We start from the raw sequence: 25,423 nt of genomic DNA, 5'->3' as shown, positions 1-25,423 counted from the left end.
TGCAATAAAAAGAAGAAATGGCTGTGTTTGTCCATGAGATGTGAAGAGGAAAAACTGCAGTAGGTTTGATTTACCTGGAGGACATAAACCTTTTCTTAACTGACCTCCAGGCGAGAATTTGTTAACCCATTCATATTATCTAATTCCTTTATTTCCTTTGCAGCTGCCAGTTAACAGTTTTCGTGTTAATCTTCTTGGCATATTATATTTCCCACGTTTCACTCAGGATTGCTTGATTTGGAGAAAAAAAAAAAGGAGGGAGTTGTGTTCTGAATTTGCAGCTTGCCAGCTGTATGATTCTGGTAATTTACTCAACCTCTCTGAGCTTGGTTTTACTCCTGTGCAAGATTAGACTGCTGAATTAGATGTGTGGTTTGTGAGCTGGGCTCCCCCATGCCCTGGGGCTCTGCTGACACGTCTCAGGGGCACTAAGCCAGCATGTTCACCACCTTCACATGCCAATCTTGGAAAAGACGTGCCCTTTGGAAAAGGGGTTTACGTTACTAAAACAAAAGTCCAAAAATCACTGGGCAAGAGGGGCTACAAGAAGCTTTAAAAGTCAGACATTCTATGATTTTGTAGAACAAATCATCTTAAAAATGGAACATGAGCTCTGATCAAATGCTGAAAATAAGAAGATTCAAGTAGCATTGGGATGTCAGCACATAGTAGGTATTCACTGAACAATAGTTTGAAATCTCCATGCCAAGAACAGCATTCCGTGTTTCTATATTTTGTTTTTCACAGCAAAAGCGTGACAGGAATCATCCCCATTTCATAGATACAGAATCAGTCCAGAACTGTCCAATATCCCTCAGCTAGCAGGTGGAGGAGCTCGGATCAGAAGTCAGGGGCATCCATGCCAAAGCACAGCAATTCTCCCAACTCCCCCGTAAGTTAGCTATTGGCAAGTCAAGGGTCAGGTCTTCATCATCCCAAGCCTAGTAATGAGCAGAAAGAATTAATAAAATGCACTAAGGGAGCTTTTGAGACATTACAGCTTCATTGTTTAATGGCAAAATAGTTCTTACCTGCCAAAGTTCTCTTATTGGTTAATCTCTTCTTTAACCAAGTCATATGTACCATACGACCTGGTGTTCCAGGCATGGCAGACTGCATCAAAATGAACATCAAAATATCTGGCTCATCAAAATCAGAGCCAGAAATTGTATTAATAATTATATTGAGTCTTCCTAAATGTTTCTTTCTCAGGCTATTCCAGGAAGTACTACATATATATGTAAGGGGGTGTATGTGTGTGTGTGTGTGTGTGTGTGCACATGGTGTATATATACACCATGTCTTAAAATATCTTGTTGCTTCTAGGTAAACTTGAATTTATTTGTGAAATAACAAACTCTTTTTGCTCTTTGAAAGCCAGAAGTTTCTAGTCCCTTTTTTCACCTATCAAAACATGCCTAGATTAAATAATCACATTCAGAAAATAAAATTTTTATGTCCAAGTCACTCCTCTGGTTTTACCTATTTCACAAACACCTGTTCTCTTAAGCAAGAGTCTCTCGTGCCAAGTTCAGACTTCCTCCCTCCCTTCTAGAACTTTACAAGCCCATTGCTGTTTTCCATTGTATGCTTTCAAAACACTTTCATATCACAGTTCCTGTTTCTGTTTTCCCAAACCATCTCTGTGTGCCCCTGCAGCCACATTCCACCTTTCTCCAGCAGCCCGCTGGCTGCACCTTGGGTCCAGGCACCCTGGCTGTGGACTGTTCTGCTCTCTCTTGACCTTGAGCTGTTCCCATCCAGTTCTCCTTTCCCCCTACCTTGGCTCTCCCATTACTGTTTATCAAAATAAAAATCTTCCTTGGATCCAATATCTGTCTAATAAGTGGATGGGATATTAGGCAGACTATTAAAATTAAAAATATGTTTCCTTCCCTCTCCCACTCAGAGGCCTGATTTGAGACACATACTTAGTGTCATAATTTTGGAATTCCTAGAGTGAATGCTATAACAACTTCAAATATTCTAAAAAGAATGAAGAATTTCAAGAATCACTGCTAGAGAATAAAGAAATAAATTATTTTCATTAATTTGGAAACATACATCATTACTATTCAAGACCACCTCTGTCACATATTATTTCCAAAAGACAAAACATGGAATATGCTTTGAGTATTTTTTGGTTGTGATCTCACAGCTTGCTGTGGGTAGCCTACTCAAAGGGTGGAACCAATCCTTTTTAAGAGAATGAATTACCATTATCTCCAAGAGAAATCTTATGAGCATGTCCAGAAGATGGACTTCGGCCTTTTAAAGTGTTTTGAGAGAGCCCCGCCATCACCACGGTGTTCCCATTTTAATCAGCAGATTTGGCTGGTCTCCCGTCCCCCCCCTCTGCCCACACATACACGGGCGCACATACAGATATTGTTTAAAAGCCTGTGTTCCAAATTAATAACTTAGCAGCTCGAGGTGACGCTTGAGTCTCGTGCAGTTCCACGCTTGGGAAAGCAGTTTTTCTTGAATTCTGGCAGGGGAAGTTAAATTTCTTAAAAATTGATCAGATACTGGTAAAGGAAAAATACATACATTGTCACTAAAAATTTGAGGAGCAAGACTTCATTATATCAGCAACGTGCTTTGTAAAGCCATTGGTGGAGGGCCGCATTCAGGATCCCAGCCACCGGGATCAAAGGGGACCCACAGCACTGACTCCATGCCTGTGCATATTATGGCAGTTTTTCCTAAGAAGGAATCGCTGCACATTTCAACACTATTACCATCAAATCCTTCAGGATTTGAAAGCAGAAAGCAGCAACAGGATCTGTAATTTGGTACTTGCCTGATGCAAGACCAGCTCTAATGTGAACACACAATGAACAGATACCTCCAGGATGTGCACAGCCTGTCGATGATTTAAGGGGTGCCAAGACTGTCCCCGCTGTGACCTCACCTTCATTATTCCTTAACGATGTGACTAAATATTTTTTCTTCCATCAGGTCTTGCCACAACTTTGTGCCTGAAATTTCCACCATTAATAATTGCATTGGGTTTTATCACCAATAGCTACTGTTGAAATTACAAATGCTCTCAGGAAAGTACTGCATGACACCCACCTTACACTTTTTGTTTAATGAATGGATTTGTCTCAGTCACTTAGCAAGGCCCAGGTGGAAAAGCACATGGAGCATTTTTGACAGAAGAGTCAAGTATGAGAAAATGGTGCTAAACCATGGGTACCAGTGGAGATTAAGGGCCTACCCGGGATGTAGCAGTAAAGAGTCCTGAAAGGTCAACAACAAATGGGGATGGGAGTAGGACAGAGAATAAACTTTCTGCATTTGATCATTCTACCTGGGCTGTGTGTGTTGAGACCTCTCCACTCCCCACTTCAAGAAACACATGCTATCAAAGTCAGGAAGGACTTTAGGATATCAGCCACATGCAGAATTGCACCAACAAACAGGATTGCAATTTACATCCCACCCAGATTTTCTCTTTTTTTTTTTTTTTTTTGGAGACAGGGTTTCACTCCATTGCCCAGGCTAGAGTTCAGTGGTGTGATCACGGCTCACTGCAAACTTGACCTCCCTGGGCTCAGGTGATCCTCCTACCTCAGCCTCCTGAGTAACTGGGACAACAGGCATGCGCCACCACCACGCCTGGATAATTTTTCTATTTTTTCTAGACATGGGGCTTCGCCATGTTGCCCAGGCTGGTCTCGAACTCCTAAACTTAAGCAATCCTCTCTCGTCGGCCTCCCAAAGATTGCAGGTATGAGCCACTGCACGCGGCTCCCCATGCAAATTGACATGGTTACCTACTTCCATGATTTAAGGCTATGGGGTAACCAAGCCTACATCTTCAAATAAAACCACTTTATTTTGTTTTTCCAAACAGTGTCTGAAACAAGATGATACACCCCCTACCTGTCCGATCTTTTACAAGCAAGGACGTCAACCATTGACCTCTCAGAGCTTATAGAGCATCACTTTCTCCCCGAATTATATACTCTTCCTCAGGTTTTAGAACTCTGGATCCACAGATTCACTCTGCCCTCTCTTTCTCAATGACAGAGGGTGCATGATGCCTACTGCAAAACTAGATCAGTGAGTGCCAAACACAGGCACAGCTCATTTCCATAAAAGATAATAACGCTACAATTCCCGATGAGGCAGAGACGGTGACTGTTCATTCCTCTAAGTGATTAGCATCTTAACACTTTCCACGTGCACGCTGGAGCTAAGATGTTTCGGTGAAGGTTAATGAAAAGCACCCTCCAGCCCTCACGTGTTCTCCATGGAGCATTTGAAGGTTTTGACTATATCTGCCCTGATAACCACAGTATTGAGAATGAGGGGGCTGGATTTGGTTTAATGGAATGTCAGAATAAAATAACAAAATGCATTTAATGCACAGAGAAAGCATTTTAAAAAACAAAACCAAACAGAAACACTGTTTCCATTGTTTTGAGTTTGGGTTGCACCAAAAGCCAATCTGGGTATCATTTGTCCTTGCTCTCAATTGCCTGGGCTTTCATTTGATGTGCTAAATGGCACTTGCTGATTTGCACTTTTTAGTAAGTTGGTGACACAGATCCCAAAAGATTGTGAACTACCTGTCAGTTCTCAGAGCACAGCGCATGCCACCTCCAGGCTAGTTGCGTGCTTGCTTCCTCATCATGTTGTTCTCTTTGGTAACAAGCAAGACATCCCTCCTCTGAGGATAGCACCACACCAGCTAAGCTCTTTCCCTTCCCCAAAGACTCCATGCTGCTCCCCATCAGCTCAAGGACCCACTCTGGCGTTCCCAGTAGGGAGCTCTGGTTCTGGACCTGCTCTCTGTAGGATATCCAAGACTTCCGAGTTCTCTCCTCAAATCCTTCACACATCAGCCTATTGTGCAGCCAGACTCCATCCTGCCTCCTGGCTCTGGAAGTCCATGAGTCCTAGATGTACTTCTACACAATCCTAAGAACCTGGTGTCCCTATTCTTTAGCAGTTCCTTCAAGTTTTCTTTTTATCTACAGAGTCTTAGATAATTTAGACCATGCACAGATGGAATTTAATGTACGTGAGCATGGCTGCTACATCCAATGTCCGTGTGAACTGTGAAAGGGCCACCAACCCCACCCCATGCCCTTTTTGAACTGCAAAAGGACCACCTTCCCTATTGGGACTCCTCAATAGTTATGTGCACTTCCTAATATTGAATCTTGTTTTTCTGTGTTCTTTTCACTTCTTTTTTTCCTGTTACCACATTTATCTTAAATACGGATGTCTCACATTGCCTTTTCCTTTTAATATGGCTACATAAAAAATTTAACTCTCATAGTGGTCAAAGTTAGATCCTCTCTTTCAGTATCTACTGCAAGAAGCAACAAGATCAAATTCAGAGAGCAGTGGACAGGAACATCAGAAATTCTCTTACTGGGCCATTACCTATGTGCCCTTCCGGGGGGCCACCTAACCTCTCCCAGAATTCACATGCATTTCAATGTCCGTTCTATGGAATCTGTTGTGTAAAAATTTCTATTCATTTCAAAAAGTTCTTCTGTAATGGCATTATTATATATGTTCAGACACCAAATTTAAGTTATCAGTTAATACTAGGTCCTGGGGCTCATAATTTAATAGAAGAACAGACACATGGGGAGTTATCTATTAGGATTTGTACAACTTGAAGAAAACTGAGAAGCAACAAACAACAGCAGTCACATATACAAAGTGTGATGAGAACAGCTGATTTTCAGGTCTAAGGAAGTTAAAAATGTGACTGAACATATAACCAAAGATCCAAGTTAGCCAGTGAAATGTAGGCTATTTCCATGTGAGAGAAGGTTTTTCTGGAGATCTTTTGAGGAAAGGCATATTCTCACACATTTGTGAGATTCCTCAGCACGAGAGCATGAACGAGGACCAACGAGTGCATGTGTGGGGTCCTTTCCAACTCTGATTTTGTGACACACGAGGTGTGCCTGTGTGTGACTGTTCACATGTGTGCATGTGTTTGTGTGTGCATACACATGCACACACATACATACACATGCACACAATATGCTAGGAAAAACTTATCCCTGCTTAATATTTGAGCAAAAATGTGTCCTGGCTCATTGCAAGCAGAGGGAATTAATTTTTCGTCTTCTCTTAATAGCTTTACTGATCACTGCTTTTCAATTTTAAATCATTTGAAATGGAGACAGTATGTACTACAATAAATTTGTACTTTTATTTATTTTAAGGGAAAAAAAATCCCTTAATTTGGTTTTCTAAGGAAGAGTTTCGTTTGCTTGTGAGAATATAGTAAATTTAAGCCAGACTTGCCTCAGTGTTTTTTCTGGGTCCCTCACCAGGCTTCCCTCTGCGCAGGAGCAGAGGTCCGGTGCAGCCAATGCTCAGCCATTTTCACCGAGGAGTCTCAGTATCACCTGATTGGCTTCAGAGCCAAAGGATCAACTCAGTTCATTCAGATTAAAGTATATATTGCTTCCAAACATCTCTGGGTTTGCAATACTTCATTTAAAAATAAACTTTAGCATCTCCAAAGAGAAAGAGAAATAGTCTCCCAGAAGCCAATTCTCCTTGTTACTCTGGCTTGTTTATTTAGTATCCTTTAAAAAACAAACCAAAAATCCCAAAATACTCTTTTTACACATTTTTTTTTTTAGCAAACACGGTAGAAAAAAAAACAACAATCTCTAACTAATAGTAAAATCTTTTTTTTTTCTAATTTCCCCCTTAATTTGTGGCCATCCTCAGCACACAAAAATTATTTCCACCCACCACCCATATGCCTGGTTTCCAAATACCAAGGCTGGTAAAGAAACTCACTTTCCTCTGTTCACTTGCTAAGAAGTAATGGGTAGTCTATTGCAGTAACCAAACAGCTGGAAGGATGTCGGAGATGGCATCAGGCTCCATTCAATCCCAGTTCTCTGGTTAATGCCTCACAAGATGAGGATGTGAGGTGCCAGTGAGTTTCTCATAAGAATCAACACTTGGTGATTTGCAGGCAGTCATTGAGTTAAGCACAGTTTAATGATCCCCTGCTTCAAAACCAAACCACAAAGCAGCAATCCTCTCTCTCACTCAAAAAATAAATTAAAAAAAAAAAGAAACATATTCCTCTTTCCTGGTCTCCCTACACATGCCTACCAGCCTGGGAATAGAGGTATCCCTGAAGTTTCATTAGCAACCAGGAAAATAAAATAAAAGAAAGAATGGGGAACTCATTAAGAGTTCTGCAGTCTAAGCACACAGCATAGTTTTAATACCTTTCAAAATTATATATAATGCAGGAATAAGAGACCGTCTTTAGGGATTTTATTTTAGGAGGTTATTTACCTCTTTATGTTCTAAGCAGTGTGTTCAGACCCCAGGTAAGGTCTCCTCAAGGTATATACACTTGAAATGTGGGGTCTTCACCCCCTGTCCCATCTGGCTTATCTTATCTCTGCTGTTCCCCTCTTCATTATACTTCATGGTGGGGGGGGCTGTTCATTTTTTAGGGTCGAGGTGACACCTCTCTGAGGAGGGAGAAAAAGGGGCTTCACAACTGCATGGGATGAGGACAGCTGCTTCTTCTGGGTGTCCCACCTGCTCGCTGTAGCCATGGCTGCCTCTGCTCTTCAGTTTTATATCAGTTTAAGCCTTCTCCGATTGAATAGGTTCAAGGACATGGGATTTCCAATGATAAAAAGGTATAAAATCAAACCAAGAGCTCATAGGTCCTCCAAAACCCACAACCTAATTAACTACTCCCACTCTCCTGGCATGCTCAGGTATCAGGCGAAATAAGAGCAAATTTGTACAGGAAACAAGGGATTTCTTTTACATAACACAGATTGGGCTTCTGACTCCCAATCCTTGGGTGTATCGGGTGTAGACCTATGAACAGCAATGCACTCTTTCGTAATTATTACTTCTCTCCCATGGTCAGGGATGCTACCTGAGTCCTAGCTCAAGCCTGAAAGCCCATCACACACTTACTTCATAACTAATGAGGGAGGAGAACTGTAATAAAAAGAAACCCAGTTAATTACAGAATGCTAATTGAGTGTGGAAATATTTATTGAGCAAATATTCTGTGGAATTTTTGAAAGGAGGAGGGTTTGGTTTGTCTATTTTGAACCTGTCAAGCTATACTGAGCATCAACCCTTATGCACACTGTCACACTGAATATAAAAATTTTTAATGTCCATATTTACAGAATCTTCTTCCCAGATGACATAAAACTTCATTTAAGTTCTTTAGATGATGATAATGATGGTACTAATAAAATGGCCCCCTTTTATCGATAAATGGGCTTTGGGAAATGACCCCACTAAATACAAATCCAAACTCATCTTCATGTAAGTCTCTGAAGAGTTGGCATGGAATTCTGTCACACAATGTCCTCAAGGAGGCTCTTCAGCTTCCTGAACTCTAAAGAGGTCGCCTATCTTTGCCCTAATCCTAGCAAATGAGATCCAACAGCAACCCTAAAATAAATAGGAGAAGTCAGCTTAAGCTGTTGATTTACCACGCTTGAGCAAACTGCTTTGTGAATCTATTGGTGTCTCCCAGGATCTATTTTAATGATCTGCCTGAGGTGAACTGAGCAATGATTAAAAGACAAGAACCCTCAAGATCTTCTAAGAAGGGAATTACGATGTCTACACGCGTGGTGAAGCGGCTGGCTGATTCACCGTTCCTCCCTCACCCCTTGAGCCTCTGCAGACCGTGGCCTTCTCAGGACAAGGCGAGCGGCCGCCCTGTGCCATGTGGGACCCACGCAGCCTTCCCCGTCCGCGGTCAGCCCTTTAAACCTGCACCTTCTCGGCCGAGTCCTCCTTTATCCCGACCGTCCATCCTTCGGCTTCTCTAGCAGGGACAGTTTGCTCTTGAGGGAAACAGGAGGAAAGGGCCACGAGGTATCCAAAGAAAAGTCCTTTCAATAAGCTCATTTTCTTTGACTTGTCTTAGAACCAAAGCAAAGTCCTGTTGGAGGGTCAGAATACGCTGATGTTTCTGGCTACAACCCTCTTCCCCCAAGTTACAAAGTACTAGCTGGGAACCTTCCCAGGGAACTCGTTCGATCTGGCGGCTCTGTAGAGAGAGGCCTTTGTCCAGAGGTGTTTCACATCAAGTTTACCTTGACAGAGGTTCCCTGTGCCTGTACCTTAATCATCAAGCCAGGGCGCCCTTTAGAGAGAGAAGCCAGGGAGAGGAGAGCCGCAGACTCCAGCAGCACCCAGCACTCTACGTCTCCTCCCAGCTTGGTGGCTCAGGGGACTACAGTCATAAACCAATACAAAATACAAAATTCTTCACTAAATACATATCCTCCCTCTCTGTCTCTCTCATGCACACACGTATGCACGCATGCACACGCACGCACACACACACACACGGACCCCCAAAAGCAGCATTACCTGTTCCTGCTGCTGCACGGATTTCCCCGAAGCGCTTGGCTCCTTGGCTGTGGTCATGGTGTGTCCAGGCTCTTCCCACCACCGGGGCAGGTGGGGTCTGACGGCGAGTTGGGAGCCACCAGAGTCCAAGCGGCAAGGTAAGGAGGAGTGTGATTTTAGTCCATACTTCCGAAATCACAAGGCTATTTTGGGGAGGATGGGGGAGGGAGGGTGGGTAGACAAGACGAATTTGCTCTTTAAATGCAAGCAGCAGAGAGAGGATCCGAAGCAGGAAGCTGCCACTGCTTAGTGGGGCTTCTCCAATTAGCAACAGCCTCTGCAATCGCCACAGAAACAATGATAACTGCTTAGCAACCGGCAAGTGGCGGCTGGGTGCAGGAAGGGGACCCGAGTGATGCGCGCTGCCTCCTCGCCCGCCTCCCGGCCCGGCGCCCACGGCGCATGCTCCGGCCGCCCGCTCAGCGGGGCTGGGGCTGGGGCTGGGGCTGGGGCTGGGGCTGGGGCTGGGGCTGGGGAGGGGGCCGCGGAGGCAGCGACTGCCGCGGAGACGCCGCGCCCGCAGCCACAGCCTCGGTCACCGCATCCATCAGGGCCCCGCGCCGCGCCCGGGTGTCTGAACCTGCGGCCCCCACGCAGGGCGCGCCAGACAGCGCATACCTGGACAGGGGGCAGAGGTGGCCCCAGGAGGGATGCCCTTTGTTTTTTCTTGGTGCAAAGTGTCTGATGCGTGTTTGAGAAGGAAGGGGGTCTGGGAGCACGGGAGGCAGGCAGCTTTTCTGTTTGCCCAGTGGATTTGGCAGGAACACTGGCTGTTGAAATCTTGGGCTTTATTTTCCTTAAAATTCAGAAAACTTATGTTCCATCGTTAGAATCAAAGAATCTACATTTCTCTAAGAAAATCAACCAGGACCTCAAGGGTGTTTGTCCATTAAAAGAAAGACAGGCAGAGAGAGAGAGAGAAAAAAAAAACATTCCAGCCTGTGTGATGACCTTACAGAAACATGAGGGCTCCCCACTGTGTCCTGAGCTCAAGGAGAACGAGACAAAGCAGGACAGGAGATGGACTGTCCAGCACTCCCTGCCTGAGGCCAGAGGCTGCTGTCGTGTCCTGACCCAGGTACCACTGCCCCTGCCTGGCTCCCTGCACCGGAGCAGTTAGTGGGTAGAGCGGAAATGCAGGCGGCAAACTCTAAGGAAAGTGCAATCAGCCAGTCATTTGCAGGTGGGAGTATCTCCTGGCCTCCAGAAGCAGCTCAGAACTCAGTGCCCAGAGGCCTGGCACTGTTTCTCTGCACTCCAGGCCAGCGTGTGGCCAAGCTCTCTGTTGATGCATTTCCCACTCCTGGTCTGGAACCTCTACTTTCACCCATTGGCACTTGGTCACAGGCATTCACTGGCCTGAGAGTTTAGCCATTTATATATACGGGGAACTCTCAATAATAAAGTCCTTCAGGCCAGGGCCTGAATCAAACACAGAGTCTTTGCATCTCTGTGACGCCCAGTATAGTTCCTTACAGAAAAGAGGCCAACTAGACATGCTTCCATTTAAAAGGTGTTGAAGATTTCCCCTTGTTCAGCCCCTTTCCAATGCCCAGCACTGCTTCCCACCCCATCATTTTACAAAAACAAACCAGCCAGCAAAATGCAAGGCACTGTGGGCTTCTTTGGAATTGATGGCTGAATCCAAGTCACAGCAGAGTGGCTGGTCACCTCTACCACGGCCTGAACTTAATTCTGGTCTGAGTACGTATTTGGCAGACTCTAAGAAGTCTGGGTAGATGGCTGGTAGCTTGCATGGTTCGGCCAGGGGTAAAGAAATGAAAACCCCGTGTGAAACCCTTGCTGTGTGGTATGGGTGTGTGCTTGGCCTTGGTTGCACTGGCTTAGACTCCTGCATGGGACAGGGAGGTCCAGGGGTGGGTACAGCAGTGGTATCAGTTCTCAGCTTGTCTTTGTGACCCTGCCTACTGGGATGCTAGGAACCTAAGTTCTTATCAGTGTTGGTAGGAGGGACTGGGCCGGGCCAAGCAAGAGTCGGCCTCAGAGGGTCTTCCTACGGTCACAGGTTCCTCAGTGCAAGGTCCCTCCTTGGTCACATCTCTGGCCCTGGGAGCCACTGCGGTGTAAGGTCACCAAGCAAACCTGTCATGGAGGCCCCAGCAGCCGAGTAAACAGGCTCAGAAAGAAGGGCTGGGTAGCCAGGTGGGCAGTCACTCTCCCCTCACACACCTGAAATGCAGTTGACCCCTGGAGGACCTCAGTCACAGGGAAAATCACAGCCCCTGCCTTAAAGTAGACCAGCGCACTTTCAGCCTCAGAGTTGCTCAGGACCTCAGATCACCCTGTCCTTCTGGGATTCCTCTTAAACCTAAAACCCCAATTAGCCGGGCGTGGTGGCGCATGCCTGTAATCCCAGCTACTTGGGAGGCTGAGGCAGGAGAATCGCTTGAACCTGGGGGGCGGAAGTTGCAGTGAGCTGAGATGGTGCCATTGCACTCCAGCCTGGGCGACAGGGCAAGACTCCGTCTCAAAACAAACAAACAAACAAAAAAACTAAAACCCCAGGGATGGATCAAATGTTGAGCTCCCATCTGTTCGCATCTTAGGAAGGATTCATTGCTAACCCACTGAGACCATGGGCTTGACCCAGGGGTGATATCCAGGAGGAAGACAGCAGACGAGAGGAAGACAGGTCTCCTTCATTGATTCCAGGGCCCCTGACCTAAACCCTAAACTGAGGAGCGGTACCACAGGGAATGCTCAGCGGTGCATGCTGGGGAATCCATGTGGGTGCGTCCCATTTTCCTTCTCAGTAAAGAGCTTAAAATATTTTTTTACACCTAAACAAATATGGATAGAGTGCAAAGCTTGTGGATATTTGTAAAGTGATACATGATCCTTCAAAGGAATGTCCTGCTGGGATCAGACTGCTTGGACTTTGACCATCCAGGCCCCACCGGGGCTCCCCACCTCCCTCACTCATCTACTCTGCCATTCACCCATCTGTCATCAGGAGCCTCCAGGTGGGGAAGTTTAGGAATTACTGGTGGAGAACCAGGCCAGGTTGTGCCACTCAGTACCTTTCCTTGGAACATTCTGGTACCAGGTTCTCAGCTGCCCACCTTTTTACATACTTGACTTTGGCTGTTTTTAAAAACAAAAGAGTGAGATATCCTGCCATCGGTGACAGCATGAATGAACCTGGAGGAAAGATGCCAAGAAAAATGAGCCAGGCACAGAAGAACAAATGCGGCACAGTTCCACTTCTATGAGGCTTTGAAAGTAGCCAAACTCATGGAGGCAAAAGGAACAGGGTAGTGGTTGCCTGGGACTGGTGGGAGCGGGAGGTGAGGAGTTGCTAATTGAAAGGCATAAAGTCTCAATTATGTGAGATGAATAAGTTTGACGGATCTGCTGTACAATCTTGTACCTACAGATAACTTGCACACTAAAAATCCGTTAAGAGGGTAGATCACAAGGTCAGGAGATCGAGACCATCCTGGCTAACATGGCGAAACCCCGTCTCTGCTAAAAATGCAAAAAATTAGCCAGGCGTGGTGTCACGCTCCTGTAGTCCTAGCTGCTCGGGAGGCAGGAGAATCGCTTGAACCTGGGAGGTGGAGGTTACAGTGAGCCGAGATTGCACCACTGCACTCCAGCCTGGGTGACAGAGCGAGACTCTGTCTCAAAAAAAATAAATAAATAAATAAAAGAGGGCAGATCTCGTATTAAGTGTTCTTACCATAATGAAATAGGACTGCCTTTTATTCATATTTTAAAGTTAATCAGTATGCCTCCAGAGAACAAACATTGTACTTAAGTTTATCCTCTCAAGCTAAAGGTGTTTGCTTATTACTGCAAATACAGAAAGGCCTATCTTTCATTGGAGATCAAAACTAAATCTGCCTGGGCATTATCGGTGCCGTCATCTAGAGCTCCGTGGTCAAAGAGAAGGTTAACAACTGGCAAATACAGGACGTGTTACCCCCCCTAAAGTTGTGCAGACCAAGAGAAAATACAAGACTTTACAGGCTCATTTCTAGAAAGCAGCATCTATAAGTATTATGGTTTTCAGTAACTACGGGTTGCAGGAAAAGCAACTCAGAGAAGACTTGAGGATGAATCTAGCAGGGGCAAGAGTGGGGAAAAAGAGCCACTGCACTCCTTTCCAAGCGCTTTGCACAGAAGAGGTGCTCAATGAATACTGACTTGGCATCAGACATACTTAGCAAAGAAAGACACTACATGCTCACCTGCCCTTAATCATAACGATAACAATGGCCAAGCTACCTGCAGCGGTGGAAGTGCCAGATGGTTAATATCTGACCTCACGCCTCCAGCAACACCATGAGGCAGACTGTTATTTCCCCCATTTTACAGGTGAGGAAATTGATATTCAGAAAATTTAATATGAAACCCAAGGTCACTCAGAGCAAGTAAGTCACAGCAGAACTTGAACCTTGGCAGTCTAGACCCTAAACCACCATATAACATCGCCTGTGTGTGTGTGTGTCCTAATCTCTCTTCTTATAAGGACATCAGCCATATTAAATTAGGGCCCACCCACAGGGCCTCATTTTAACTTGATTTACCTCTTTAAAGACCATATCTCCAAATATCATCACATTCTGAAGCACTGGGTGTTAAGACTTCAACACATGGATTTTTGGGGGACCCAACAGCCCATAATAATGATTACTATCCCCATTTCACTTATGAGGGAAGTGAGGCTTGAACTGATAAGAAACTCTTCCAAGTTCACAGTCAGCAGAAAACGGCAGAGTTGGTATTCATATCCAGATGTTTGATCCAAGCCCTTGCCCCAACCCCACACACACACAGCCCCAAATCCCCACACACATATACACACATCCTGTGTCTCTTCAGGCCCCTCCAAAGTGCTTGGGCGGGAGATCCAGCCCCAAATTCTCCAAACAAGTTTAAGACGTCTCAAGTCATGTCTGTCTACTCCAGCTTCTGCTAAGAAACAGGCAGCTCAAGGGGTCTTGCTATGACCTTGACTCTGGGCCAGTGCCTCCCTTTGTGTCTAGGAAGAATTGCAATTTGATGGAGCACAAGTACCTTGCAAGGAGCATCTTGGAAAAAGTGCTGATCTCAGTGCCTCCCTAGTGAAGGCTCCTGGTGTCTGCGAGTAAAAGCACTTCCATTTTGCAGCTAAGTACTCTCGTGGTAGCCGATAAACACACTTAGCAAAGACTGCACCAGGGCCTGATGCTCAGCCAAGACAGGTCTTCTCTGTAGTCGCTGGGCATAGGTACCCCATGGAGCCTGGCGGGGCATGGGGGCAGGCCCACCTGCCAACCGGAGACTCCAGCAGCCGCTTGTCTTGCCATGCTATTTACCTCCCACTTCCGCGGGCACTTTTGCCCAATTCTATTAGCAATTTCTCAGATACCTGCAACCAGCCTGACAAATGGATTTGAGGCGCAATCAGTCCTGTGCAGGTGCAACTGAAGGGAGGCGTTTTCACTTGGGAAATCCAATCTAGCCTTAGCCATTCTCTCCCCTCCAGATGTGTCTGAGTAGGGCTGCTGGCAGAGGCACAGCTAATTAGGTTTGTTTGTAGCCGTGCAAGCCTGCATCCCTCCGCAGCCTGATGCAATTTCTCACCCTTCTGATTTACACTCACCTTGCCCTAAGTAGACAATCAGCTGCAGTCGCTTTGCTTCAAATATCATTTAATCAGCAAGTGTTTATCCAGGACCTACTATGTGCAGACGAAAGCCCTACAAGAAATAGGCCTGCCGGCTGATTTGCTCAGGAAGATAGAGATCAAAATGTCTTTAAATTGTGAGTTGTGATGATTTTGGATTGTAAGTCTTTACCATCTGCAAGAGAAGTCACTTCTTCTAACTTACAATCCCCTAAAAATAAAAATGAATGTGGGGCAGCAGGGTACGATTCTTCTGGAGTCATGCCAGGATCCAAATAAACTAGTTGGAAAGAAAGAAACAACAACAACAAAAAACCCACACTTTTTCTTCAACTCATACAAAAAGACCAAGGTGGGATGGAACTGTGGATGAGTTTTCTGGCCTGAGGACCAGCTTTCCGACAATCGACCACTGCGTGCTCACTGTCACCTCAGACATTTCAACTAGAACTCTCCAGCTCCCACTGAGGAGTTCTCCCTGCATTTGGAGGCTTGTTTGGGTTTGTTTTTGGTTTTCTCTTGCACGCCCATTACTTAAATGCTGAGGTCCCTGGAAGCTGCTGGGTCTGCGTGGTCAGGGCTCACCGGGGCAAGGAGCCGTGGTGTGTCCAGTAATCTAACCCTGGGGAATTATTTCTTGTTCAGTAAGAATGTCTCAAAGAAGACCCAAGGCGAGTTGGTGTGGGCAGGGAGGCCGAGGGTCTCGCAGATGAGAACGCAGACCAGAGCCAGGCCCAACAAGCAAGGCTGAACATCTGGGCCCATTCTGTCCACACTTCAAATTATAGCTGGGAGAGTGAACTTGGTCCAAAGTCTGTCCCTCCCCCAGGCTTCAAGAGGAAGAGTTTCCTCTTGGGAGTATAAACCAAGAGAGCTGCAGGGGCCACAGCTTTCCCTCCCAGCAGGGTATGGACGGTGAGGGTTGGCTGGGACAGAGTTCCCAAAGGCCCTAACCCACTCATCACCTTCACCCCATGCTTCAGGCACTACTGCTAGAGTAAAGGATGCAATGATTTTTTCTTTGGTTAAAAGAACACGGGTACATCTCTTGAACTAGAAGTGGGAAAAGGCTAGAGAATCACACCCAGGTGATCTGGGGCTTCCTTCATTTTAAATTCTTTATTTGTAAGAAAAATAAGAATGTGGAGGTGCAATAAGAGCACAGGCACACATCGCTTCTGGGTAGTTTAATGTCTGCCTGCCCTTCCATGTCCCTTCTCTTGTGTCTCCATAATATTAGAATGCTGTGGATAAGGAGTACATCCCCCACTGACCCGGAGCCCTCTAGATGAATGGGCTGCACACGCAGCAGGGGTCTCCAGAGACGCACAACCAATAGTGTGTGTGAGTGTGTGTGTGTGTGTGTGTGTGTGTGTAGAGAGAGAGACAGATTTTTAAGGATGGTGGATTGTGGGGGCTGGCAGATGTGAAGTCTGCAGGGCAGGGCAGCTGGCTGGAAACCCGGGGAAGAGTTGGGATGGTGGCTCAACCCTGAAGGCTGTCTGGAGGCAGAATCCTTTCCTCCCTGGGAGACCTCATTATTTTCTCCTAAAGCCTTCAACTAATCGGACGAGGCCCACCCACATGGTAGAGGGGGACCTGCTCTACTCCATGTCCGCTAACTGAATTATCAATCACATCTTCAAAACAAAACTCCACAGCAACATGTCACCTGGTGTTTGAGAAGAAGCTGGGTACCGTGGCCTAGCCAAGCTGACACCTAAAACTAACCATGACAGGCAGCAACTGGAAAAGCTTGTCGCAGCATCTGTCAGCGTGCACGCTCTTCATTTACTCTCCCTCTCCTTCCCGCCTTTTCCCATCTTCCTATCTGGAATGCTTGCTACAATCTGGAACCATGAGACCAAACCCTTCGTGGGAGAAAACATAATAGAAGGAGCAGAGGCTTTTGTGAGAAGAGGAGCCTACTATCCCTGGACTGCTTGTCTCCAAACTGTATTTACAAGAAAGAGAAATAAACTTCTGCTGTATACAGGGCACTGTTATTTTAGGTTTTCTGGCGTGCACAACCAAGCCAAAATTGATACAGTACAAGTCCTTCTTCTGTTTTCTGTTCATATTACTCCTATCCATTGTGTTCAGAGTGTCCTGAAGAGACAGCAGAGAATACTGGCAAGGAACAGTAGCTGGTTTGCCTTATTGGACCTACTATATGTATGTTGATTTCCAGGTGTAGCAAGTGCATGAGCATCTAAACAAGGGTAGGAAAACCAGGGCTCATGAGCCAAACCTGGCCCCCTTCTTATTTTGTGAATAAAGTTTTATTGGAATGCAGCTATGCCCATTTACTTATATACTGTCTAATGGCTGCCTATGTACTACAACAGGAGAGGTGACAGGTTTGACAAAGGCCATGTAGCCGTAAAGTGTAAAATACTTATTACCTGGTTCTTTGCAGAAAGAATTTGCCCACCCCTGGTCTACAGCAACTCTGTTGCAGGTCAAGTAAAGGTAGGTCATTTCCCTCAGTACCGCAATTCAATAAAAAAAAATCTTCTGATATTAAAGTAGGCTATCCCTCACCCTCCAAAAAGAAAAACAAGAGAAAAAAATAAAACAGAATACATTTCACAATCAACCTAGCAGATATGCCTTTCAGGAATAAAGATGTTTACACTGCTTAAGGCAGTACACTTCCTACATGGCTTGTCAGCATGTATCTCCTTTCTTGTCTACCATGAACTGAGACTGAATGAAGGATCCATCCATGGTTAAACGTGTGAACCCTAGCTGCATCCTCTCCAAATGCCACAGCAAGTTTCATCAAACAGGGCTCAGTATCCAATCCTAAGGAACTAGAATCTCCTACAGATTGGGGAAATGCTGAAAGCATTCAAAGAGTTCACCAAATCCATACCCACTATCACTTACAGTTAGTACTCAAATGTATGTGTTTGAATAAACAGGTGCATCATGTGGGGTCTTCAGGTTTCAGGGAATTCTAGTATACGTCACATGGGAAGGCTTTTCATCTTTTCTCTTCCTAAAAGGCACTTCCCTTACTCATCATAAACCTTCATGACAAGATAACGGTAATCACAGTGCTGCCGCTAAGGCTGTCACTTTTCCTGGGAACCAAGGACACAGGAGGCTGGGCCTGAGCCCACGTGTCCAGCTGCCTGGGAAGCCAATGGCTTTGTGTTTACTGACAAACTGCTATGTGCTAGCTGCTTTGTATATAAAGTCAGGAAATCTTCTCTCACTGTCTCACCGGCTAATAGAAGAGGGAAACTTGTAAATAAATGTCCTTTGGTCCTATCTTAAGAATTACAAGAAGATGGACTATGGGGATAGTGTGGAGGCAACCTGGGTGTCCATCCTTGTGGAACAGATTGGATGCAACCATGCAAGGCTAAGCAGCAATTAGAAGCAACGGCAGCCGGGCGCGGTGGCTCACGCCTGTCATCCCAGCACTTTGCGAGGCCGAGGCAGGTGGATCACAAGGTCAGGAGATTGAGACCATCCTGGCTAACATGGTGAAACCCCGTCTTTACTAAAAAATACAAAAAATTAGCCAGCATGGTGGCAGGTGCCTGGAGTCTCAGCTGCTCGGGAGGCTGAGGCAGGAGAATGGCGTGAACCTGGGAGGTAGAGCTTGCAGTGAGCCGAGATAGCACCACTGCACTCCAGCCTGGGTGACAGAGAGAGACTCCGTCTCAAAAAAAAAAAAAAGCAGCAGCAGCAACGGTTTATGCATACACAGAGCAATAAGCAATCGATTATGTGTACACAGAGCAACAGGGAGGGAACATAAACACAGTACTTAAGGAAAAAAGAGGAATCTAAATATAAATGTAAATACGCACAAAACACATAAGGCATCCATGTATAAACTCAAACCATTTAACAAATTAAAGAATACATTTCTACAAAGAATGTGTTTTGCCAAAATTATATACAAACCAAAAGCTACCCATCAAACATAATATCATGTGTACTGAGGGTAGGGCAGGGAAGGGGAGTGGATTATGAGGGAAATAAGGAAAAAGGAAGTGAAGGAAGGAGGAAGAAAGTACGACGGTTCTTCCTAGGATCATTGATGCTGGTATGCTATGAACTCCCCGTCTCTAAATCTCTTCCCTCACCTGTAAGTGAGGGTAGAGAAAGCCAAAATAAAATGTACTGAGGGCCCTCTGCAGCCCTGCATTATTACACATACTATCTTATCTAACCTTCACAAGGATCCTAGGAGGGAATTTACAGATATGAAAATTGGGGCTTAGAGGAAATGGATAAGTTGTCGAAGGTCACACAGATAGTGGTTTGATGGATAGCTCAGGTGTAAATCCCATCTCTAACTCTCAGTCTGCGTGATTTGTATGAACAACACACTCCCTAAATTCGGTGTTCAGGTTACCCTCCAGCTCATGTCTCACCCCAGCTTTGGGCTGGTGGCCTCCAGGCAATCATGAGAGGAGACCAGATGCAATACTAACCCTGCGACAGTTTGAAAATCATGTTTTAAAATGCTCATGTTTCACTCCAAAGTGGCTGGATTTCATTCAGGTTGTTTTGCTTCTCACGTCTGGCCCTGCACAACTTCACATCCTTGAATGCATCTGCAGAGCAAGGGAGCACTGGCACAGGCAGGTCTGCCCACAGGTTGGCCCTTGATGGCATGGCACTGCCATGCTCCTCCTCGGTCACTTCCTGCCACCAGATGACCTTGGCGACGGCAGCGTGACAGACGCCTTGTTTATGTTTTTTTAACGGCTCCAGGTGACATTTCTGGGGCTGTCTGCTCAGCCAGAATTTGGTGCCAGCTGTGGAACAAGCCCACAGATTGTCAGGGGAACACACACCGGGGTGGGTGATGCAGATGTTTCCACTGCCGTGCTGTCTTCAGTGGCCTGTAGGGAAAGGTATCCCAAAGAAACCCTCTGGAGTTGTCCCCTGTCTGGGGCTCCAAGTCCTCTTCTTGTTTCCCAGAAACTCTGCTCCCCTCCATGCCTTCTGGGCTAGATCTCGCTGTTTAGCAACAGGATTGGAGTCAGGAAAGATTTTCATGCCGACATAGGAGAATATCTTATGTGAAATATCCCCCAAACCTTCACGTGCCCATACTTTATTCTCAACATGAAATACATGAACTAACAGACCCATGCAGAAAATCTCCAGAGAAGGCTCAGTTCGTACAATCCCTATTGGCCAACTTTGCAACACATATATGATTTGGCCTTGGGGAGTGGTGTAAATGACAATATAAATGACATTCAAGTAGGCCACTAAAAACTGGAGATAAGTATAAGCAATGGAAATCTAAAACACTTGGCATCTTCCCCTAGAAGGCATTAGCAAAGACACCAGCTCCAGCCCCACTCCCAACTCCTTCCACCTGATGAGCTCCTAATCATCCTTCAGTGCCCCGTGCAAATGTCACCTCCTACCCCAGGCTTATGGGAAGTGCTTGTTACCTTAGAGCATCACTGACCACTTCTCTGCCTGGCCCTGCCTGTGAGTTTCTCCGTGGCAGGGACCAGGTAAGATAAAGGGTTGCCCATCAGTGAAAGGAATGAGCTTTGAAGTCAGAATAATTTCTTGTTTGCAAATCCCGGGTCCTTTCGCTTGCTGGCTATGTGCACCAAAGTTAATGAGATAAAAACTATGTAAAGCAATGGACATATAGTAGGGACTCCATAACTGGCTCTTATCATGGCTAGGCTGAGGGCTCTGTAAGGGAAGGTCTTATTCATCTTTGCATCCTGCGTGCACTTAGCACACAGGAAACAATGAAATAATGTGTGTATCAGGGAGAGAACTTTTGGAAAACCTGAGTGTCACCTAGACTGAAATCAAGAGACAAGAGCATCTCCATGTGATACACTTAGATAGGTCAGAACCAGTTCATTCACTTTAGGCAACTCATCATCTGCAAAGCAATGCAGACAGAATTGCAACACACAGAGCTTCTCATAGAACCTCACAGGGTAGTATGGTCACAGTTCATGAATAACTGAAAGATGTCAACATGAACTAGAAAACATTTATGTACGTCGCCCTGGGAGAATGGAAATGAATTCAGCAGAAAGAAAATGTGGGCCAAAATGACTCAGCCAGATGTTTGCAGATTGTGCTAGAGTAACCTTTCCTAGGCTGCCAGGATGAAGGAGTTGATGGGGGGAGGCTTGTCTAGAACTTGGGGCTCCATTTCCACCCTCTCCCCTTCTCATCCTTCAGCCCACACAGCTCCACTTTTATCTCCTTTATGTGAATTACAAGCATTGGAACAAAGAGCTCTGCAGCTTAAAACACTTGGGGATCACTGAATCCTACACTACAGATGAACACTTCTGAAAGGAGCAAGGACAAAAAAGGAGGAGAGATGACCACTAAAGCAAAGGCTTCTTACATGTTAGAAGTCAAAGATGAAATACCAGCGGAAGCTAGATTCCGTCATTCATCAGACAGGCTTAAGTATTACCTATGACTTATATCTTAAGTGTTTCTTTTGCTGAAAATTAAAACTAGGTGAAAGTCATTAGGAAATAGACCTCAGCCTATCAAATTAAAAAAAGAGTATTTCCTAAATGAAGTAATAAATGAGATATGGAATGGGAAGTCAGAATTGCCACCAACCCCCACAAGAAACAGCAAAGATAACTACTTAGGGAACATAAAACACCAAATGAAGACAATTACCTTTCTAAGATAATTTTTAAAGCCCAAGATTTCTATTATGAAATTAATTTAATCTGTCCCGTATTATGTACATCAGTGTTAAAAGAGAGAAGGTAGAATAAAATAAAAAAAGTAAGTGGGTAAATATATTTTAGGTATTTCCTATTAGAACATAAACTCCTCAGAAAGGTATTGTTTTGTGTAACTTTTGTGAAACGCGATTTCCTGTGAACTATTGGAACTCCACTGTGCTAAGTTCCCTGGGAAATCAAAAACGAGACTCTGCCTGCCTGTGGACACAGGATTCCTTTTATTCTAAAGCATTTCTCTCCCTTTTAAGAATGTTCAGATCCCTTAGCTTCTCCAGATGACCTTCTGAAGTTGACACCAGAGCCAAGTCCTTCAGAAACCTCAGGTTCCAAGAGTTGTTAACTTCCCATTTTTGACATATTTATTTGTATAATATACCAAACTGCCAAATCAACCCGGGGCTTTGGTGCAATGGGAAAAAGCACATCTGAAATGAATTGGTTTCATAGTGAATTATGTGTCTTTACAAACATGCTCAGATGAATGCTGACAGATTGCCCTTGTACTGAACATAGTATGCTGGGAAATTAGCCACGTTTGAGCCAGATCCCAGAAAAGATGCAAGACTGAAACTCACAAGACGATTGATGAGTTCTCAAAGCCCACCCTGTGTGGGAAGACAGAGAACAGTCGTTAACGGTGAAACTTGTGGGGGACCAGAAAATCTGGTATATATATATTTTCCTTGCCTAATCGCAATTAGGTTTTTATCCTTTGTCGGTGGTGCCATTCATAAAACTATTGATAACAGATACAGCTGACACAAGACGTGAGTGCCATATCTCTATATTGACCTGGTTTTGAGAATCTGTCAATGGATCAACTTGACAGAGAGTAAGGACTAAATTGACGAGATCCAGGAACATAGTTCAGAGGTTCAGGGCTACCTTCTTCCTTTTCTCTCCTCATCTGCTTTCAGACGTCCCCCTCATCCTTCAGATTAACTGGCCCCCTGATGTGTACAGATTCCTGCTGTACCTCTGAAAAGGAATGAAGCTGATACGCTCCTTTATTCTGAGGTATTAAGATGGAATATGCTTTTCTTCTCTGAAGTGTTTATGTTTAATAGGAAATTCCTAAATGTCCATGCCTAGGTTCATTCTGGTCAGTAACTCACCTCTGTGCAACCTTCTAAGGACAAGATGAGAATATGGTAAAACATGGTCAGTTGGACCGGGGTTTGTGGCCTGACCAAACAACAGCCAATCTGTAGCCAAAAATTCCACATGAAGAAATGAGTCAGGTCAATCTTATTTTCCATTGTAGGAACCTGAACTTAGAAATTCAGGAGTCTGTTAGTGGCTAGCAGGGCAGACTGAAGCTTCAAAGTGCAGGAGAGAGAGTCTAGGCTATGAGGACACAGCCATTACAAAGCAGCTCTGATGGCAATGCACATTCCAGAGGTAGAGAGAGGAGAAGCCATGAGCAAGCATGGAATCCAGTTGTTAAGAAGCAAGAAGGAAGCAAGGCCTCGCTGATGCAAGAACTGGACCTTGGAGTGGTCTTGGTTCCTGGAGACTTGCCAGTTTTCACTTCTAGGGGTAGGGGCTGTGTCCTTACCATCACAAGTTTTATTCAGAGATAACTGGAATGCCACTTCCCTTTTTGCAATGAAACCAATCTGAGCCTGCATTTTGGGGTTCATGCAAACTCAGAGGCCTCCATTTCAAGCCCAAGTTGGTTTCTAATGTAATGTTAGGGTGGTGGTGATGGGCAAGTAAAAGGTCCCAATAGGTCCTAACAGGGATTTGCAAGGCCAGGATCCACCTCAGTGACCCTCTCATCTCAGGGGTCAGAAGGAATTCTTATGGGATTGTTTTTGGAGGGGAGCCGTGGCTGCAAACTAGGTCAGGTTCTGAAGCCCAGTATTTTCAACTTCCTGAGAGTTTCCACTTCACCTGAAATGAGAGATGGTTATTGGATTCCAGATTGGTCCCTACTTTTGTTTTGTCTCTCGTTTAATTTTTATTGAACATCTATCATATCCCAGTTCCTATTTAGACACTGGGGAAGGTCTATCCATACAGGACAGCCCCTGGCTTTGAAGGGCTCCAAGTCTGGTAAGAAGGCAAACAGGGAAACAAACAGACTCTCTCCAGATAAACACAGGTGTGTGCAGAGGAAGAGCAAGGGACCTGCGATTCTAGAATGGCTCATGTAAGAAGCCCCACGGGAACACCAGGGGCCAGTGGACTAGAGGAAAATGGCTGCCAAGTGGAACATCACATACAAATGAGTCATGAGCAAGAGAGATTTTTTTTTTTTTTTTGGAGACAGAGTTTTGCTCTTGTCACCCAGGCTACAGTACATTCATTGGTGCAATCTCGGCTCACTGCAACCTCCACCTCCCGGGTCCAGGGGATTTTCCTGCCTCAGCCTCCCTAAGATTTTGAGGAATTTTCAGGAATGTGCATGCCTGGAGTGCAAGGCAGGGGGGTGGCAGGGAGAAGGGCGAAGGCTCAGATTGCCAAGGAGCCCATCCACTAAGGGAAAAAATCAACTCTGCAAAAATAAAACCAGAGGTATTTTTTCAGAGTGTAGAAGATGGACTGGGGCCGAGATACCAGTTTAGGACATTTTTGGAATGGTCCAAGAAAGAAATAAGAAGTGCCTGAAGTAAAACATTAGAGATGAATAAAAACTTAAAATTAAAATGATGTATCAAGGTATCATTGAGAGAACACGTTGACCAATTACAATTTGATCATTTTCTTTAGAGACGTTTGGCTGCAGCAACATAAATAATTCTCTTCAAGACTCAGAAGAATGTACTGGCAACATGAGCAACATTTGTCCTTTGTTTTTACCTTTCATTTGTACTTTTCCTTGGCACTGCACTGTGTCCATGTGTAACTTAATAATAAATGATTTCATAATGATGGGAATGAATTGCAATGATGACACCTCATTCATTTTTCAACATCCTCGCCCATCTGGTCATTCCAGCAAGCATCACATTTTCTTCCAAACCTTGTATTTCAACCTATGGGCTCCTTGTTCCTTGTTTGATTAGCCTCATCACCCTGGCTCATGGGATGAGACTCGGTCAGGATTCAGGGAATCTAGCCTCAGTACCCTACCCATGGCATAACGCCAGGACTGCCATCCCCATCAGACGCTGGGGTTGGGATGTTAGGCAATGACAAATAAATACATCAAAATTCAATGTGTAAAAATTAAGTTATGCTCTCTGAAGTTGTGCAGAGAAGGTGGTCCTGCCTAGGTGTTACCACAAGGCCTGCTACTGGCACACACAGTTTATTTATGAGTTGCAGAATCACCCTCACCTTCCAGGCTCACATTTTGTCCCACACTGGGTTTCACTGGGGAAGGGACCTGCCATCCTAGTTCACTGCTATATTCCTGACACCTTATTTAGGGCTTAGCATATAGGACGTGCTCCCTAAATATCTCCAGCCACTGAAGGCATGAGAGGATTGAACTAGCTGAGTGGGTCCTAGTCCTTCTGATTTTCACCCTGGATTCAATGTTGCTGGGGCCTCACAAGCCATAGGTCAAAGTCAGGATCAGATGGGAAGGGCTCTTCGTAATTAGATCAGTTACCCTGTGCCTGCTGTGTTACGCATCCCACACTGACAGCCTCTGCTCATCCTGCAAAGGATCCCATGCAACCCTGGGAGTGAG

At 45.2% G+C, this 25,423-nt stretch overlaps 1 protein-coding gene and 1 long non-coding RNA gene across 6 annotated transcripts in view; one reads left to right on the top strand and one right to left on the bottom strand.

Annotated features, from left to right (window-relative positions):
* Positions 1–25,423, bottom strand: part of DPP6 (dipeptidyl peptidase like 6) — a 998,429-nt gene that overhangs the window by 578,117 nt on the left and 394,889 nt on the right. Inside the window, exon 1 of one of the 5 annotated variants that reach the window (XM_057302791.2) lies at positions 9,376–9,870. The exons of 3 other annotated variants lie outside the window; for them this stretch is intronic. In XM_057302791.2, the coding sequence (XP_057158774.1) occupies positions 9,376–9,432 (57 nt within the window). In that variant the 5' untranslated portion in view covers positions 9,433–9,870. Of the gene's footprint in view, positions 1–9,375; positions 9,871–25,423 lie in introns of those variants that run through there. One more of the 5 variants, XM_003816356.5, reaches the window with a different exon arrangement.
* Positions 9,372–24,663, top strand: LOC117981158 (uncharacterized). Its single transcript, XR_004672711.2, has 3 exons — positions 9,372–9,512; positions 22,698–22,797; positions 24,496–24,663. It is a non-coding gene; the product is annotated as an uncharacterized LOC117981158 (long non-coding RNA).

Source organism: Pan paniscus, chromosome 6, assembly GCF_029289425.2.
Source record: "Pan paniscus chromosome 6, NHGRI_mPanPan1-v2.0_pri, whole genome shotgun sequence".
Classification (NCBI taxonomy): domain Eukaryota; kingdom Metazoa; phylum Chordata; class Mammalia; order Primates; family Hominidae; genus Pan; species Pan paniscus.
The sequence above is the reverse complement of the archived record's forward strand: the minus strand, read 5'-3'. Positions and strand labels throughout refer to the sequence as shown.